We start from the raw sequence: 13555 nt of genomic DNA on the forward strand, positions 1-13555 counted from the left end.
GGAAGAAACCTCCTCTTCTTTGCTTCACTCATTTCTAGACGTAACCGCAACCTCTTAAACTTTAAAGTTTAGTAAATTTATGCAACATACACAGATTATCTTGGAGTGTAAAAAGGCTTGATAAACTAAACTTAAAGCCTTGTTCCTATAACAGACAAAAGAATACACTGAAACAGTATATTTTTCCCTGAATAATGTTCTAGTTACAAAGTGGTCAAACTGTCCTGTGTTATCTGATCATTGTGTGATCTAAGCAGCAGCACTGAGAGATTTCATTGCGTGCTCAGCTTGGAGGAAACCTGCCACAAATTATCTTGTGTTGAAGTCGTGATATAATTTTGTGAAATTAAAACATTTTTTAAGAAGATTATCAGAGAAGTTTCCATTCTGTTATCAAACCCATCAGCGTCTGACCTATTTTTCTCACTACCTTCCCATCTGCCACCAATTACTCTGCCATCCATTTATCCGAAAATCCATTTAACATACTGTCATTATTAGCATCAGGCTCAAACTAAATCACAGCTTCAGTAAACAATTTTATTCTTGTTAGTCAGAACAGGGCAGAGTTGCATCTCACTGTTGCAGTGTTATAATAACAAGTGAAGCCACAAGCACAGAAACAGTACATTTCCTGGCAAACGCTTATAAATAAAAACAGAACATATTCAGTGCAACTAATATGAAATATTATATATTAGGAAAAAAGCAGAAATGCCAGAAATGTGTGGACAACATTTCTTAATATGCATTCCTTGTCACCATTTCTTTATAGAAATTACTTGATCATGAGTTATCGCAAAAAGCAGCAGAGGGGAGAATTGGAAAAAGAAGTAGCAAAACATTGGGCAATAGCAGCAAAAAATAGTGAAGGAGAACAGAGCAACATGGCTGATGTTCAACTTTCTGTCAGACTGCTGTAGCAAATCCTATCCGATTACTGTGACGGTCAAACTCTGTGTAGTAGCGGGCAATGAAGTTGGCCCCTAGAATCCAGATGGGACCTGTAGGGGGCGGCACATCCAAGCCTCTGAAGGTGACGGTGCAGACATCCCCTTCCATCTGTGATTGCTGGAATCACAAGGAACCATTTTGAGAAGTTAACAAGGTATAAAACAATTTAAAAAAAAAACAAAAAAAACGTAAAACTCAGAACCCCATGACCTTAAAAAATCTGTTACAAGTAAAAGTCCTCCATTAAGATTGCACTTCAGTAAGAGTACAGAGGTATTATCAGTAAAAGGTGCCAAGGTAAGACGTGACATTATTGTCCAAGCATGTCCCCGTGTGTTCAATTATGGAGCCTCCAAGGTACAAAATGTTCCCATTTTTCAAAGAAATCTGCTGCTGTTAATATCTTGCAAATAAGAAAAGAACTCACACATTTTCAGGTCTTTATGGACTGCAAACTCAGCATTTACTGCTTTGCACAGCTCCAACCTGAGCAGGTTTTATGGTGTGCAGGTGTGCAAGCCTTTTGTGTCATATTAATAATATAGGTCGATCATGTTTGGTTGTGGATTCACAGTAGCTGCAGTAAATGTAGTCCTAAGCATGATATTTCCATGTGAAATGGAAATAGACGTACTCAAGTAAAATACGAGCGCCTCAAAACTGTACTTTCGTGCGGTACTTGAGTCATCCTCTTACCCATAAGATATAATCCTCCTGTGTGAGTGAGTACTCGTGGCCACCCAGGTGAAACGTGACACTGGGCAACGTCTTCACAGTGTCACAGTTGACTTTGTACTGAGGAGCAACACAAAGTCATGGGTTAAGATCTTAATTAGATTGAATTTTTTAACAGTCAGATGTTTTTTTTTGTGTGTGTAGGTGTGTGTAGGTGTGTGTGTGTGTGTGTAGGTGTGTGTAGGTGTGTGTGTGTGGGAAACCATGATGCAAAAGCTTACTCCACTTTCATCCAGCTGTGCTCCGATGGTTTTCATCAGCAGCGATACAGAAGAGGCCGGCCCAGTGATGTAGGAGGAGCCTGTGTCGATCACAGTCGTACAGCCCTCTGCACAAAACATCATCGTCGTCCCCACAGAGACACTGAAAGAAAGAAAAACGAGGACGAAAACAAAACACATGTAGTTTCAGAATGAGTGTGTGCACATACTGTGGACGAAATGGAAGTAAAAGATTTACCCTTTCATGGTAACTTCCCACTTTCCCATCTCTCTGGTGTCCACATAATTGAAGTTTCCAGTGTAGTAGTTTGGGTCTGTCCCACCGAGGACCAGCTCTCCACCTGGGGAGTGTTTTGGGTCCCTGAAAAACAAGAAATAAATCACCTTTCAAGCCCACTTTTGTTGTTTGTATTCTTAGCGTTACTGTTGGAACTGTGATCTTGGTGGTCTGGCCCTTTAGCTTAAGTCTAATTGTATGTTCATGTGGCGATTAAAACACGAAAAATAGACATCAGAACATTTTTTTTTTTTTAAAGAAAAAAAAAGTGTATTGTAGACAGAAGAAGCATGAGAAAATTGTAAAACATATTTGGCTACTTTAACACATATGCTTGTCTCATCCAGATCCATTTTCAGCTCTTTACTTCTTCTCTGAGGCCTGTCTGGGACATAAACCATGAAGACTGATCCTCTCCCACAACCTGCCCTAAAGTTCAGCTCATATGATGTTCTTTGTGTTTAGTTTTTCCTAACTGATTGCATTTGTATGCTTTCAGGTCTAATAATAAGCTGAAACAAACACTGAGCCTAAATTTAAAAGATATTTCAACAAGACAATAGAGTTTTTTTCCCCCCATCTACAGGCTGGACAGTGACCACATTCTTTATGTCCTCCTATGAATCTAAATTGTGTTTTTTCTTCAAGGGAGGTGATTTCATACAAAATGACACAGAAACTCCGTCACTTCAACCCACCTGCTGTAGTAGACAGAGAACACCTCTTCCTTCAGGACATGCTGAGACATGATGCGGTCAAATACTGGAGTGATGCCGTCGACAGCCACGTTGGGGTAACCCATCCCCAGGACGCCATCAAACTTTGCGAAGATGAAGGGCATGGCGGAGAGAGATGTGGCCTCGGCAAACACTTGAACCACTGGAATACCACCAACCTGATGCAATTAAAACAAGCACAAAGTTCAAGCGTAACACCACAGAGGAAGCTTTCAACTCCTTTAATTTCACTGGTTGCTGGCTTTAAACTCACCACCACTACGTCCTCGCTCAGGAATCCCCTAACATTTCCAGATGCATACTGAATGGAAAATCCGGTTCCATTCTCAATGTAAGTCCGGGATTTAGAGGCGTCATACCTATTGTGAGTAACTAAGAGTTCAAAATGCATTTGAGTCACAAAACAATCTGGAAAGTTTTATTGAACAACATCTAATCCATCTGAGAACACGATTTAACAAATCTTTAATTGCTGTTTTTTTTTTTAACTCACTTATTAAGACCAGTTGGAAATTACAATGAATTTGTTAAGCAAAGTCTAATATCCAAACTGTATTGTTTTTATATTCGACCTAGTAAAAAAAAGCAGAAGATGTTTTTGGCAACTAGTTTTAAATCCAATATTGGCACATGGACTTGGCAGACTTGTGTTTCCACACAGCTGTAGCTTTGTTTTTAATAAATGCTCTTGAACTGCTAAAGAAAGCTGTTGAGCCTTAAGACACATTGTCGTTTTAAGAATATGTCCTGCTGTTGCATTGAGCAAACATTATTTTCCAATTTGTATACATGCACACTTACAACAGGCAGTAGAGAAAGGTGAGCAGCTTTGCGAGGGCACCCAAAGGTTGGCTGAGCCTGTGTCAAACACCACGTTGAACATCTGGGCCGGAGATCCGATACTGATTTCCCCAAAATACTGAGTCTATTGGGAACAAACATATGAGTGTTTTATGTTGTTAGAGTATCTCTTCCAAAAAATACTAATAATAATAATAATTTCTCCATGTGCATTAATCAACAATCATAACAAGACATTTACAACAAACACTTCAAAGTTCTAATTCAAAGGCAACTGGATCTGGTTTTTTTTTTACCCTCGAGGATGTCTCCACAGCTGTCCAAGAGAACAGCTAAGGCCTCTTGGATGAGTGGCTCCCTTTACCCTTCAGTCTGTTTTTGTCTTTAGAACTTTAACAGCAAATCCAGATCCCATAAAATGTAACCGTCCTATTGCTTTCAAATTTACTGACATCTTTTATCATCGGGTTCAATTTGACTCCAGTAATGTAAACCGCCAGAACATATCATAATTACAATTGTTACCCAAGTTTATGTGTAAATAGCCCTTTATGACTTATCTAGAGATGTTAAACACTGAATGGGGTCAAATTGACCCCAAAGATAACAGGAGGGTTAATGTATAATGTGCGCTTTGTTAGTAGTGTAGTATTGCCATTGCAGTCTACTATATTTCATGTTACCGCTCCTGTCAAGGGACTGTGGTTAAATCATTTGTCAACTGGCTAAAGTGGCAGGAATGTCTGTTAATATGCACTGTCCGTGTCATCTTAAAATTGATGCATAGATGACTAAATACATCTACATGTGTGTAACTATAGGTCTATACGGTGCAGAATGAATAGACTCAGGAACAGCTTCTTCCCCAAAGCTGTCACCATACTCAACTTAAACCTGCACCAAAACTGTGAATACAACGTGCACTGTGACACTCGCACACTAAGAACCACCTCACTCTGTGCAACACCCAACTACCACTCTGCTATGGCAATTGTTTTTAACTCATGTTATATAGGGTTGTACAAAGCCTTATAACATATGTCTTGAATGTTGTATGGTATATATTGCTGGTGCAGCCCTTTAAATGCCATTGTACATGCATAATGACAATAAAGTTTTCTATTCTATTCTATTCTATTCTATTCTATTCTATTATTACACAAAAGAGTGTCTCACATCCAGGTAGTTGGTTAGCGGCGTAGGAACCGTCCCGTTGTTGGGGTCGTCCGTGCTGCTCTGGGCCAGCTCACTCAACACCTGCTCTGCAGAAACACCCATCTCCTGCAGTGTCTCTCTAATGGATGGCATCTTCTTGAGTGCGATCCTGGAAGCAGAACAGACAAGAGGGGAAACTTTAAAAATGAAAGCGGAAAAATGGATTTGATGACTGCGGATGAAATAAACAAGTCTATGGAATATATTGTCTTATATCTGGTTCATATTCTTGATCGTCGTCCCAGCAAAACAATACGACTCTAATAAAAGGACAGACGGTTTTGCTTTCAGCGCCTGGCCAGAAAAAAATGAATGAAAAACACATGTTAATGCAATGCTGAAATCATTAGCTTTCATAATGATACAATAAAAACACATTTACTTCTTGGTTCTCATTTGTTTTGTTGTTTACCAATTTCTCTTATGCTAATGCAATTATCAAGTCAATTCTTATTCTTATATACTGTTAGTTCTTTAAGCAAAGCAGGTAGGTATACAAGGAAACACACTTTTTTTTTTTTTTTACCTTCTCAAAGCATGGCTCCTAGTTGCTGTCAGTGACAGAGCAAGCAGACAAATCCAGTAACTCAGCAGTAGTGCCATGGTGGCTTATTTGTTAACAAGCAGAAAATGCAGGCCAGTCCTGTCAATGTGCCAAATTGCTTTTTTCCTGGTTAAATCCGAGTTCTTGAAACGCTGCCTCTCCTTCTCTGTGGTGTCTTGCCGCTCCACTCTTTTTATACCATGTCCCCTCCACCGTGCTCTCACACATGGGAGCTTTCCTGGAGGTGACCACTTAAAAACAAGCCCTGCTTACCTCCCACCCTCCGCCCCACCACTCTGTCTCAGTCTCACAACCCTGCGGTGATAAACAGGTCCCAGTGAGAGATCTGAACTTTGACCTCTGAAAAAACACACCCGAAAGACACAAAGCAGGGGTGCAGAGCGGCGGAGATTGCTGGATGATGAGCGGCTTTAGAAGAATTCTTGTAGGTGGTAGTTAGGCGCTGTTTGCTAAACTCAAATACAAGTGATGATAAATCTCAGGCTGTGCAGTGGGCTGTTATTAATTTCACTCTATGATGTCAACTTTTGATTAGATGTGTAATTTAGGTGTTCCGGTTTTTGTTTTGTTTAGTTTTTTTGGTAAGACCAGAACACCATGTAATTATTTTATACAAAAGCTCCACAGGTGTTCAATAAAAATGCTCAAATTTAAGTACAACAGAAATTTAACGACTGATTGCAGTTTTGGACTGTAGTTTTTATCTGTGAATCAGATTGGTTTTACACCTCGACCGTCTCAGAAGTTCACTGCAGCGTGTGCAACTCATCAGTTCGGAGTTTTACATAAACAGGCAAAAGAGGGAAGAACATAATACATCTGTGAGTTCAGCTCAAGGTCTAAGATAGAGATCGCTGGCAGCAGCAGACAGAGCCCATGCTGATTGTTCTAAGCTGTAGAGGGGACTGTCAGTGCGCAGAGTTTTCATGCAGCGCCTTTTTCGCCGCTCGCTCAGACTCGACAGGGCCGACACCTAATCATTCAGTGAAAGTTCTCACTGGGTTTACCCACAGGGAGGATTCCCACAGTATCTGGCCTGTCAGGACGGGCTGGTGTGTTGGTACTGTACCGACCACCCAGTCAAGCCGGGAGATATGTGGGGGTCCAAGCTCAGGCAGTCATAGCAGAGGTCAGAGGTCATCCACTAAGATATTCCCTGTGGGCAGAGCTTCTAGAAAATGATAGCGTGGTTACACACAGCTCACAGAGGCAGTGATGACGTACAGCAAATCTATACTGCAGCAAGACTGACAATCGGTTTGTTTATGTTCTACAAATCCTCAATCCATAGATGGCTGTAAGCAAAAATTGTATAATAAAAATATCTATAAGTGTGATAAACGAGAGCATTATCGCCTAAATCTACAGTCTCCCTTGACTTTACTGAGCTCTACAGTGAATTTCAGCTCATTGTTTCCAAACTCCACTGCATTGCTCTCATCCACAGCATGCCATTCTTTTCAATAAAATTAAAAAAAAAAAAAAAACTGTTTTACATCACCTTCCCAGAACCAAACAGTAGGGAAATGCAGTTAAATGCAACTTGCAGAAACAGAGGTGCATTTATAGAGACCAAAAACAGAGCCAAAGCAGAGTGGATATAAACAGGGTTAAAGAACAGTGAATATTGCACTTTTAAGCACCACTGAGTCAGAAACAAGTCTGCCATATCAAAATCTGACATGTCAACATTGTGTCTGAAACTAGGTGTTGGCTCACAGCAGTGATAATTATGACTTGGTGCAGTGCAACAACTTTAAATGCATTATTATTATTATCTCATGTAGTTGACAAAAATCTGAGCAAGCTATTAAATAATGCGTTTGATTCAGAGCTTTATTGCTTAGAAATAAAACAAGCCGCCTGTTGTTGCTGGAAAGGAGATAGAAGCAGTAAAACGTTTTGTTTTTTAATGTAAAGCTCTGTAAACTAGCTGCCCTTTTACGAACATTCCATTTTACTCTTTGAATGTTTGGAAACTTAAAAACATTAGTTTAAACAGCTTTGAGACACATGTTTGACTGAAAAAGCGGCTACCTGTATTATCTGTCATGCAATTAGGCCTTACAAGCAGGTTTTCATAGAATATTTCGGGGACAATCTCACAGACATCTGACTCTTGACCTTCCTGGTTAAATGGATATCAGCAACTTTCTTTCCCACACTGCCAAGAGAGAGCCATGCGTCACTCCTGCGTGGCCTCCCACCTCTGCAGTGAGTCCACTCCACTGGTGGGCATGGGAAATGTAGCACTGTCTCCTGGAAGATGATTTATTTAAGTTTGTCGTGCCATTAATGTTCCCTTGTAGGCCTGTATATGAAGTAAGCTTTGGCTGTTTCAAAACTCCTCAGAAGTCTTTCTGTAATCATCTAATTATGAAACAGAGAGAAACATCGAGAGAAAGTCGAGGAAGGTGCAACAGACAAAACCTCGAATGACTTTCTGCTGACGAAAACACATCAGAGGACCGATTCATGTTGTAAGGGGACCTTGTAGGGTTGAGCTATCTCTCCTGATAAGAAATATATGAAGCAGAGCAGCAGTTGTTAGCAGAAAATGGGGCTTAAGGGAAGTTATTACTCAGACAAACAAGCAAAAGAAATAAAGCCACTTTTCAGAATGATATATATACATATATATATATTTTTCCTTTTTATGAATGTGTGTTTTAATTCTGACCAAAAGTCAGCACTAGATTCTGTCCAGCTGCTGAGAGTATAGATGGTAATGTGTTTCTGGTTTGTTTCTAAGCAGCTGCATCACACAATTAGGTACACAAAAACAGCAAACAACATTTCGGTTTAGCATGTTTTAAGCTCAGCTATGTCTTGAATTTAAAACCAGTGAACTCCAAATTGAGAATGACAGCAGTTCCATCTGGAGACAATATGTGTTTTATGATCGAAGGTAGAAAATGTATGAACTAATTCTATTAAAACAATATGATATCCAAAACCAAGGGTACTTTTAGTGTTAGAGGCTTTGTAGGCAAATGTATTATTATGAATTATAGTTGAATAACTTACAAATTTACACATGGTTGCATCTCTTTGGGGTACATGTGCTGCACTGCTCCTGACCAGAAGAGGGCAGCATTGAATTTACAAACTCAGGAGGACAGAACAAACTGCTTTTCACCTCAGGGAGTCAGTCTGTTCCCTGATTACGTGCAACTCTGAAGGAAAACATTACTTATTAATATCTGTGTGAGTGCGTGTCTGGATTATTCACTTGTATCTTCAACTTTACAACCGAAAGAGAGAGGATTTTTGAGTTTTCATTTGACTTATTTATGGATCTTACTTGCAAGATGTGAAAAGAGAGACATGAATCATGTAACATAAAAGACAAAATAGCTAAACCAAAACTACATAAGTTTAAACTACATTCAAAAATCAATATATTGTGTTCTTTATTAGCAATCTCTCACCCTTATCTGTAAATAAGCTCTGACCTGGTGTCTAAAAGTCTTTGTTTTTGTTTTTAGACACTTGTTTTAGGAGACGGCGGTTCCCCAGTACAGCACCCTACTAAACAATTAATCAGTTTAGTTTTAAAACTGCAGTAAAATGAACAGTGCTGGAAGTAATACTACATTCTTTTGTAACACAGAGGATAAAAAAAGTAGATTTGTTTAATGCCGTTCTCTGTGTGCAAGATCTGTGGCTGTCACACTGAGCCTCTCTGAAAAAGCTAAGTAGTGTCAAATACACTTAATTAGAACAAATCAAAGGTACTGAGACCTCAGGGATAACATCAGCAGCTTTATCACATCTCGTAAGGAAAACCATCATATCCAGAAAAAAGCAACACATTCTGAATAAAAATAAATGTAAAATTTAACAGATAAAATAGGAAAGATACACCAAACATGAGATGACAAATAATTCTTTATTAACTGAAAATACACTCTGCAGTACAGAAATATTGACTCACAAAATATTCATGGAGACAAGTTAAATCGAACTCCTTTTTAAGAGCCGATGCTCTCACAGAACTGAATCTGTACATGCAAAAAAATAACATAAAATACATGAAAAAAACTATGATTTCTGATCACACGCGATAAAGTTCACTGGTGAATATGTGCAATAAATAAACCCACTTCTGCTGACTCCAATCAAGTTACATTACATAACATGGTGAGCATGTATGTGAACTGTGTTGCTTATCTAGTGAAAATGACTGGTTGGTGTCCTGTGAAGATGCACTGTGATTCCCAGGGAGCTCTATTAGGAAACAGTGCTCCATACGCACAGAAAACATCTGGTGAACATATCAGAAACCATAGCAACTGCGCTTGTTTTCCTGCTCAGTGTTTGCGACACAACAAAGTGTGCCAATCCATCACCTGGACCGATGAATATTTAATAACGGCAGGTCTGCAGTCACACAGTAATGTATGTGTGGATCGCCTTATTACTATTAAGTGGCGCTGATTGGTACTTGTTTGCCTCATACATCTTGCTGACAAGCTACTTCATTTCCTATTCATTTATACAGTTGGCTACTGCAGTGAGCACTTCTGCATCTTCTCCTGTAGCAAAAAAAACATAACTGTATACAACTGTAACAAGATGATATGTCTGAAATGGATGTCTTGCTTTAATTGAGAAATAAAACTCTTAATTCATTTGCATGCGTGCGTTCTGGCCTGTAAGTGAGCATGTGTGCGTGCCGCTCTTTGTGGCTTTGTGCAGAGCTCCAGAAGATGAAGATACAAACTGCAGCCAGCTGATATAAAAAGACACCCAGCAGTGGCAGCAGTGGAGCCAAAATGATTCAATAAATGAGAGAGCAAAGCTGCAGTACAAAGCTTTGTGAAGCCAACTGTTTTGTACTTCAAAGTCTGGCTCAAATCAAAAACAAGGCTATTCAGCCTGCTGGCAGTCAGAACACAGTCCGTGGCTTATAGAAAGATCCAGTAATTTAAAAATTGTTGCTTTGTTTAAATGAAGGCATCCTGTCAAATATGAATGTTTGCTGCCAATGGCATTAAAAATCTCACCAGTGGCCCTAAATGTGTCTTTTATTTTTAATTCCCCCACATCTGATCTCATATGTTATGATATCATATTTTGCATTGGACCCCCTGTAGGCCAGCATCAGTATATCACACATAGAAGTCATATTTTTAGCCTTCTGAGATTATGAATTGTTTTGCTACAAGCCAAAACACTAAACGCATCTTAAAAGCATCAGTAAGTAATCACAATCTACTATAATGACTAATAACTCTGCCAGCAGTCAATTCACCAACAGAAGAGTGCATTTACTAATAACACTTTGGCCTGTGATGCATTGTCAGTCAAAATGAGGTAGAATTTCTGAAATGGTGAGGACAGTTATTAGAGAACAGAAGCAGAAAAGTATTACCACTGCTAATTATTTTACTCTGTAAATTGAATTTTTAAGGGATGATCTGTTTGTTTATCCATTTTCATCTGTGAACATTTGTAGTCTGTAAAAATATCTACTTAAAAATGTTTAATAAGGTACAGGGGTAAGCACTGTGGCGACAGCATCATGATGTAGGGATGCTTCTGGGCTGCAATCCCCGGAAGGCTTGTAAAAGTAGAGGATTGCAGCAAAGTATAGAGAAATCCAGACAGAAAATCTTGTTTTTTTTCACCTATCATGCAAGATAATGTTTTTTTTTTTTTGTATTTTATGTGATTTTACTTAAATATTGTCTGGGAAAATCAGTAGACAACACAGATGTGGACACGAGAGACAATTGAATTCAATTCAATTCAATTTTATTTGTATAGCGCATATCTACAACAACAAGTCATCTCATAACGCTCATAGATAGGCAAATAAAAGTGACAAAGCAAACTTTGACAAACTTAACTCAGGTGGTATAACGCAGGCTGGCAGGGAATCACTGAAAGTCCAACTGATTCTCAAAGAAACTAGTCAGAGCAAATTAAATTTGAAATAAACAACTAACTAAATAAAACAATAACACAAACCAGAAGGGCATAAAGAGCACAAGGAGCAAAATAAAGAAGTCTGCCAGGGAACACAAGTTGGAATACAGGCAGCAGGTACACATGAGGTAACAGGTCAGGGTACAAAACACGACATGCAAAAGCAGACGCCGATGAGGCACGTAGCAGGTATAAAAACAGGAGAGTAGCAAACAGTACAAACTGCCAAAGACCGAGGGAAAGACAAGACGATTTATACACTAACAGGGTTGACAACACACGGGTGAAACTAACGAAAGCAACCAAAAGAGGAGGGAAAAACAAAGGGCAGAAGTAAAACCACAAGTGACACACAAGGAAAGGCAATTTCAAAATATAACAGGAAGTCACTAAAAAAGGAATATGAAATGTCCACACAGACAAACAGAGGGAGACGAAAACAGGGAGACAGAGAAGACATGGAAAAGGAAAACACACAGGACTGACTCAAACAAAACAGAACTAGAAACCGAAACCCCTAAACCATGACAAACACAAACTAAATACTTCACTCGGTTTCTATCGGATGAGTTAATAGTGTTAATGTTTCCGAACACAGTAGAAATATCAAATCCATCATATGTTAGTGTTGTGTTTTCAATGTGTTCTGCACCCCACAAATAGAAAACAAACAAAAACAGACAAGTGCATGAATTACAAAAAAAAAGCTCCTTTAAGGTTTAAATGTCTTTGTACATCAGTGAAATTCTCAGAAACCACACAGTCTTTTTGACGAATGTGATCATGAAAAAACTAAATCAAAGATAAAAGTCTGAAAATAGAAATCTCATCAATCAAATGACAACAAGTGACTATAAGTGTGCAATATTCCTTGGTTCTTTTATTCTTTTCCCATGTTTTCAAAGCATTCACTGAATTCCCGAAACACTTGTCCAGTAATGTCCATTTGTGTGGCAAAGGTAATATCTGTCAACTCTTTTAAATCTTTAGAGAATAACTCTCTGAGAGTTGTTGTGGTTACCTTGAACACATGACAGGATTGTGTGCACAGGATATCCTCATTAAAAAAAAAAGAGACATCCTCCTCTAATTGCTTAGCTTTGTGACTTCCTGGACAACAAACGTCCATATCCTTGCAGCCACCAAACATCCTCTGTGTGGTGCTCACAGTAATGGGCTGACTCATCTCTGAAGGAAATCTCTTATTGTATCACTTCTATTGTTGTCATCTCTGTTGTCTCCCAGACCTTGTCTTGTTCTCTTTTTTTTTCTTAATCCATGTTGAGCTGTACACCAATATGCCGCAACATTAAAACCACTGACGAGATAACATCTTGTTACAATGGCGGATGTCGAGGAGTGGGATATGTTGGGCTTTGACAAAGGCCAGACTCTGATGGCTGGACAACTGAGTCACAGCATCTCCAAAATGACCGGTCTTGTAAAAGTGGGCAATGAAAGAACAACTGGCAACAGGGCTGTGATTGACCAAGGCTTAGTGATGCACCTGGTAAGGCCTGTGTGGTTCAAACCCACAGAAGAACTGCTGCAGCACACATTGATTAAAGCCTCATAGCTTACTGTGATTGAAATGTGTCAAAACACACAATTCATTGCAAGTTACTGCATGTGGGGCTGTGTAGCCGCAAATTGGTCAGTGCCCGTGCTGACCCCGTTCCACCAATGAGAATGCCTTGGAGCAGTTCAGAGGACTTAAAGAATCTGATGCTAATGGTCTGGTTCAGTGGAGGCATGGACTTGTGAAGTGTAGGTCAAAGCTGTTTTAATGTCACAAGGAGGACCCACGTAATATGAGATCTCATACTTTTAATGCTGTGGATGATCAGCGTATGGGGTCACTGTTTCCAAAAGTCTCAAGCTTGAATGCTGACCCACAAATTTTAGCATGTTGAGGTGCCTTCCGGTAACATTTTTTAACACATTTAAACAACTACTACTTAAATATGTATATAAATATATAACCTTCTTTCTTCTGTGCCTGTTTTCTTTCTTGAAGCATTAAATGAGAAGACCTCTTTTCCTTTCACGTACTTTTCTGTTACATATAAAGCTACAGCTAGCAGCAAAGTTAGCTTAGCTTAGCATAAAGATTGAA

General features: G+C 39.2%; 1 protein-coding gene across 1 annotated transcript; it reads right to left on the reverse strand.

The window, feature by feature from the left end:
• Nucleotides 1-521: 521 nt before the first annotated feature.
• ren (renin) lies at nt 522-5543 on the reverse strand. Its single transcript, XM_008296819.1, has 9 exons — nt 5467-5543; nt 4902-5049; nt 3726-3849; nt 3178-3296; nt 2886-3082; nt 2149-2271; nt 1911-2052; nt 1651-1749; nt 522-1071 (listed from the first exon to the last, which is right to left on the reverse strand). Exons 1-9 carry the CDS (start codon nt 5541-5543, stop codon nt 910-912), a joined length of 1191 nt encoding a protein of 396 aa, XP_008295041.1. The 3' UTR covers nt 522-909.
• Between the last annotated feature and the right edge of the window lie 8012 nt (nt 5544-13555).

Source organism: Stegastes partitus, unplaced genomic scaffold (assembly GCF_000690725.1).
Source record: "Stegastes partitus isolate 25-593 unplaced genomic scaffold, Stegastes_partitus-1.0.2 Scaffold1154, whole genome shotgun sequence".
Lineage (NCBI taxonomy): Eukaryota > Metazoa > Chordata > Actinopteri > Pomacentridae > Stegastes > Stegastes partitus.

Excerpts from the sequence above, each read along its gene's own strand:
- ren (XM_008296819.1), bottom strand. The coding sequence starts at position 5,543 with ATGGCACTACTGCTGAGTTACTGGATTTGTCTGCTTGCTCTGTCACTG. Across the intron at positions 2,272-2,885 it reads TTCTCTGTCTACTACAGCAG|GGACCCAAAACACTCCCCAG; the intron begins GTGGGTTGAAGT and ends CTTGTTTTTCAG. Across the intron at positions 2,053-2,148 it reads TGGGAAGTTACCATGAAAGG|TGTCTCTGTGGGGACGACGA; the intron begins GTAAATCTTTTA and ends TCTTTCTTTCAG.